The sequence below is a fragment of the Salvia hispanica genome, chromosome 5 (genome assembly GCF_023119035.1).
Source record: "Salvia hispanica cultivar TCC Black 2014 chromosome 5, UniMelb_Shisp_WGS_1.0, whole genome shotgun sequence".
Lineage (NCBI taxonomy): Eukaryota > Viridiplantae > Streptophyta > Magnoliopsida > Lamiales > Lamiaceae > Salvia > Salvia hispanica.
Genome location: NC_062969.1, coordinates 22,558,326 through 22,563,005, shown reverse-complemented (window position 1 = coordinate 22,563,005; position 4,680 = coordinate 22,558,326). Strand labels below are relative to the sequence as shown.

General features: G+C 42.3%; 1 protein-coding gene across 1 annotated transcript; it reads right to left on the bottom strand.

Moving 5' to 3' along the window:
• Positions 1-402: 402 nt before the first annotated feature.
• LOC125189657 lies at positions 403-2,046 on the bottom strand. The gene has a single exon (XM_048086912.1). The coding sequence runs from the start codon at positions 2,044-2,046 to the stop codon at positions 403-405; it is 1,644 nt and encodes a 547-aa protein (XP_047942869.1).
• Between the last annotated feature and the right edge of the window lie 2,634 nt (positions 2,047-4,680).

Genomic DNA, 4,680 nt, shown 5'->3' with positions numbered 1-4,680 from the left:
CCTGAGTATCATGATAGGATGCTAAAGAATGTCGGGCATTTGTGTAAAAGTCACCGTCGTGGGATGAAGGGCGCTGATTGGGCAAAGAAACATAAATTGTACATTGATGAGTGGGTTATGAGACACGAGAGGTTCCAATCAACTTTTGACCATGCAACGGCGGGCATGGAAGGTCGCATTAATCCGGGCTATATGGCGTGGTACAATAGGATCACGGTGACACAGTCTACGGCTGGGATGAACGAGTCAGCCTCTTCTATGAAAGTGTTGGTATGTTTTTGTTTATAAAAATGTATTCAGTTTGAAGTTGGTATAGGTTGGTTTTAATGATTTTGCATTATCTAGGTTGAGATGGCTCATGGGATATGGCATTTGACCTCTGAACATGACACCGATCCTCGGTTACGGCAGATTCGGGAAATGGTTGCCGAGGGTCCTTATGCTTCTGTCAAATTTACGTACCTGAGTACTGACCCCCAACTTCCAGATTTTGGCCTTCACACTGGGGCCCTTATGCTTCTTCAACACATTTGCCCTCACATGGACCAAACAAAATTTGTGGTGTATCTGCGGGGCCCTTGTCATGATTGCAGACTCCATTGCTTTGAAGATTCCTTTATGCCTATCTGATATAATGCACACCTCCCTCTCGTATTTCACCACATGAGTTCTTACATGATCCAAAAACCATGACCAACTGTCATTGGTTTCTTCATCCACCACAGCATATGCAATAGGCAAGCATGTCTTGTTAGCATCAAAACCACAAGCAACAAGCAGCTTACCTTTAAATCTTCCTCGGAGGTGAGTCCCATCTATTGTTAACACCGGTGCAGCCTTCTGGAAAGCATGTATTGCAGGCCCAAATGCCCAGAAAACATAATTGAACACATTTGTACGTCTTTGACTCAACAGCTCGTTGTACTTCCATTCAACAATTGTGCCCGGATTCTGTGACTGGAGTTCAAACATGTAGCTTGGCAACTGCCTGAATGATTCCTCCCATCCACCATATACAAACTCTATAGCCTTTCTCTTTGCATACCATGCCTTCTTATAACTGATTGACACACCAAATCTGTCTTGAATATCAGCTATTATTGAGAAGACCTTGAAATCGGCACATTGTCGCACATGAGGTCGAATACACAGAGCAATCATTGCCGATGAGAAGTTAGCATGATCTCTGTTAGCACGATGGCCTACACAAGTATGTCGACCCACCCACTTTCTAACTTCCCACATATCGTCATGCGCCCTTTGTGTAACTAAAACCTCCCACTTACATTCTCTCGCTTTTTCAGCGTCTGTGGTGCTGATGATGCCTATACCTGTTGCTGTCGTTCCTGCTGGAAATTTGCATACGGCATGCCACCTTCTTAATTTGCTCTCGACGACCTTAAACTGTTTTTCCTGCCACAAACTCCACATAGTTATAGCAGTCTTCACATGAAGCTTGGAATCAAATTTTGTTCCCAACACAATCCGATGCGGCTCTTTCTCATCCCAATACAAATTGTTGTGTTCATTATCAACAACATCATCAGATACTCCAGAAGGACGACCTGGTAATTTGCGAAAGAATTTCAACCCTCTAGTGTTGTATTCTGGAAGTGGTTGTTCACCTTGTACAACAGGTTTACAAGGTATTATCTCATCATCAGAAGAACCATCACCATCACAAAGATCGGGTTCTGGCTCAGTCTCAGATAATGTCGTTGGCTCATTAAGAACATCTGCAACATCTACCTCATCATTCAATCCAACACCAACATCAACAGCATCTACAACATCTCTCTGCTCATTCATACTATGATCAAAGTTCATATGTTCACCCCTCGCAGATGATCCAATACCACAGTCAGAGCTCATAAGTTCAACCCTCGCCGATGATCCAATACCACAATCAACAACTGGTGGGATTTCTGAACTTCTCACAGGTGAATACTCAACAAATAATTCAATACACCCACTTGAATTTTGAGTATTGTTGAACATAAACATTACACTTGCTTCATTGCAAATCACAGAACAGGTATAACTCATACCGGAAGCAAAGACTATACATTCTCTCCATAATAATTCAATAGTGTGTTGGTTCATATCTATTCTCATCGCATCACATATCATTGCAACCAATTCAGAATAGGAAACACACGAATTTAATACGATGGAGCTCCTCGCACGAGGTGGATCATAACCAATACCCATATGTGGTAGTTGAACTACTCTACCACCCCAATACAAACTCACAAATACTTGCATGATTTCTGCATCAAAAACATTTTCGAAAAACACCAATTAGGGACATTTTTCCTATAAGCCCTAATTTAAAAAATTGGGTAAAACTAACAAATGAAAGCAAGTGGTTGTTCAAGAAGAAAGTGGAGTCTACTGGATATGATAGTGTGAGATTCAAGGCTCGTTTGGTGGCAAGGGGCTTTACTCAAGAAGAGGGCATTGATTACAATGAAGTATTTGCCCCTGTTGTAAAGCATACTTCAATCAGAATCCTGTTAGCTGTAGTAAATCAGAGGAATTGGGATTTGCAGCAGTTGGATGTGAAAACCGCATTCTTCCATGGAGACTTAGAGGAATCCATCAATATGTGTCAGCATGAAGGGTATGTGAAGAAGGGGGATGAGAATAAAGTATGCCTTCTCAAGAAAAGTCTCTATGGACTTAAGCAAAGCCCAAGACAGTGGAATAAGAAATTTGATGCTCATATGTCTAACAATGGCTTTGCTAGGTCCAAGTATGATGATTGTGTTTATGTTAAGAAGAGAGATGGAGTTCCAGTAGCTTACTTGCTGATCTATGTAGATGATATCCTCATAGCTGGACCTTCTAAGCATGAAATTCAGTTGGTAAAAGATGGATTATCTAAGAGCTTTGAAATGAAAGATTTGGGAGATGCAAAGAGAATTCTTGGCATGGATATTATAAGGAATAGGGAAGAGGGAACCCTTTGGCTATCTCAGACAGATTATGTGAAGAGAGTGCTAAAGAGCTTTAATATGGATAATGTGAAGGCTGCTGCTACACCTCTGTCACAGCACTTCAAATTGACCAAAACCCAAGTCCCAGAAAACTTGCAAGAGGCTGAGGAGGTGAAGAATGTCCCATATGCTAACATCATTGGCAGCTTGATGTATGCTATGATCTGTACCCGGCCTGATATTTCACATGCTGTAAGCGTCACTAGCAGATACATATCTGCATTTGGTAAGGAGCACTGGAGTGCCTTGAAGTGGGTGCTAAGGTATCTTAAAGGAGCAGGAGGTTGTGGAATATTGTATAAATAGTGGAATGGATCTGAAGGTGAGGAAATTCAGGGGTTTTGTGATGCAGACTATGCTGCAAACCTTGATAATAGGAAGTCTCAAACTGGATATGTGTTCACCATGTTTGGGTCAGCAATAAGTTGGAAGTCTACCCTGCAGAGTGTGGTTGCTTTGTCCACCACAGAGTCTGAATATATTGCATCAACCTCTGCAGTGAAGGAAAGTTTTTGGACAAAGGGAATAGCTGCTGAGTTTGAGGTGGAGCAGAGTGAAGTGACAGTGCATTGTGACAGCAGCAGTGCCTTATGCCTTGCTCGACATCAGACTTTCCATGAGCGTAGTAAGCACATTGATGTGCGTCTACACTTCATCAGAGATGAGGTGGAGAAAGGAAATGCTAAGGTGGTGAAGATCAGTACTTTGCATAACCCTGCAGACATGTTTACAAAGGCTCTGCCGAAGGAGAAGTTTGAGGTTTGTAAAAGGTTGATAAATGTCTGTGATCATGGCTGAGCTACATCAGCAAGGTGGAGAATTGTGAGTTAGTGTGTGCTTGTGTAGCCAGCCCAACAAATAGGCCCAGCCCAAGAAGATAATCAAGAGGCTAGTTCAAATATCTTGAACTAGCCGTTGAAATAGAAATGAGTTAGTTTGTTTTTCTGTTTTGTTTTCTTTTCTTGTTCTTCTTCTTGGTTGTTACAGTAGAGTGGCAGTTAGTAGAGGGTTAGTATAAAAGGTGTAATCTACTTCTTTTCTCAATAAGATTGACACACTCTTTCCCTCAAGAATTCCCAACAACATACACAATACCTTTCTTCACGGTTTCTGAGTTCGATCTTCATTCAAGATTTCATCACAGTTTGGCGCCGTCTGTGGGAAGGGGCGACGGAGAGGATATCGATTCAGAAATGGTTGCGCGATTGGAGGCCGAGAGATTCACCGGGAGCAATGATTTTGGGCTCTGGCGATTAAAGATCAAAGCACTACTGATCCAGCAAGGATTGTCTGCAGCTCTGGATGAATAAACAGATGATCAGAAGGCAGGCGAGGTGCTCGATGAAAAGGCCAAGTCCAAGCTGGCTGAGATACACGCTAAGGCTCATAGCGTGGTGATATTGTGCCTTGGCGATAAGGTACTAAGGGAAGTTTCTAAAGAAACTACAGCAGCTGGGGTCTTGACCAAGTTAGAGAGTCTCTACATGACAAAGTCGTTAGCCAATCGATTGTGTATGAAGCAGAGGCTCTATGCATATAAGTTTGTGGAAGATAGGGGTATAACAGAGCAGCTGGAGGAGTTTAATAAAGCAGTGGACGATCTTGAGAACATTGATGTTCAAATCGAAGATGAAGACAAGGCTATTCTGATACTGAATGCCCTTCCCAAAAGCTATGATCA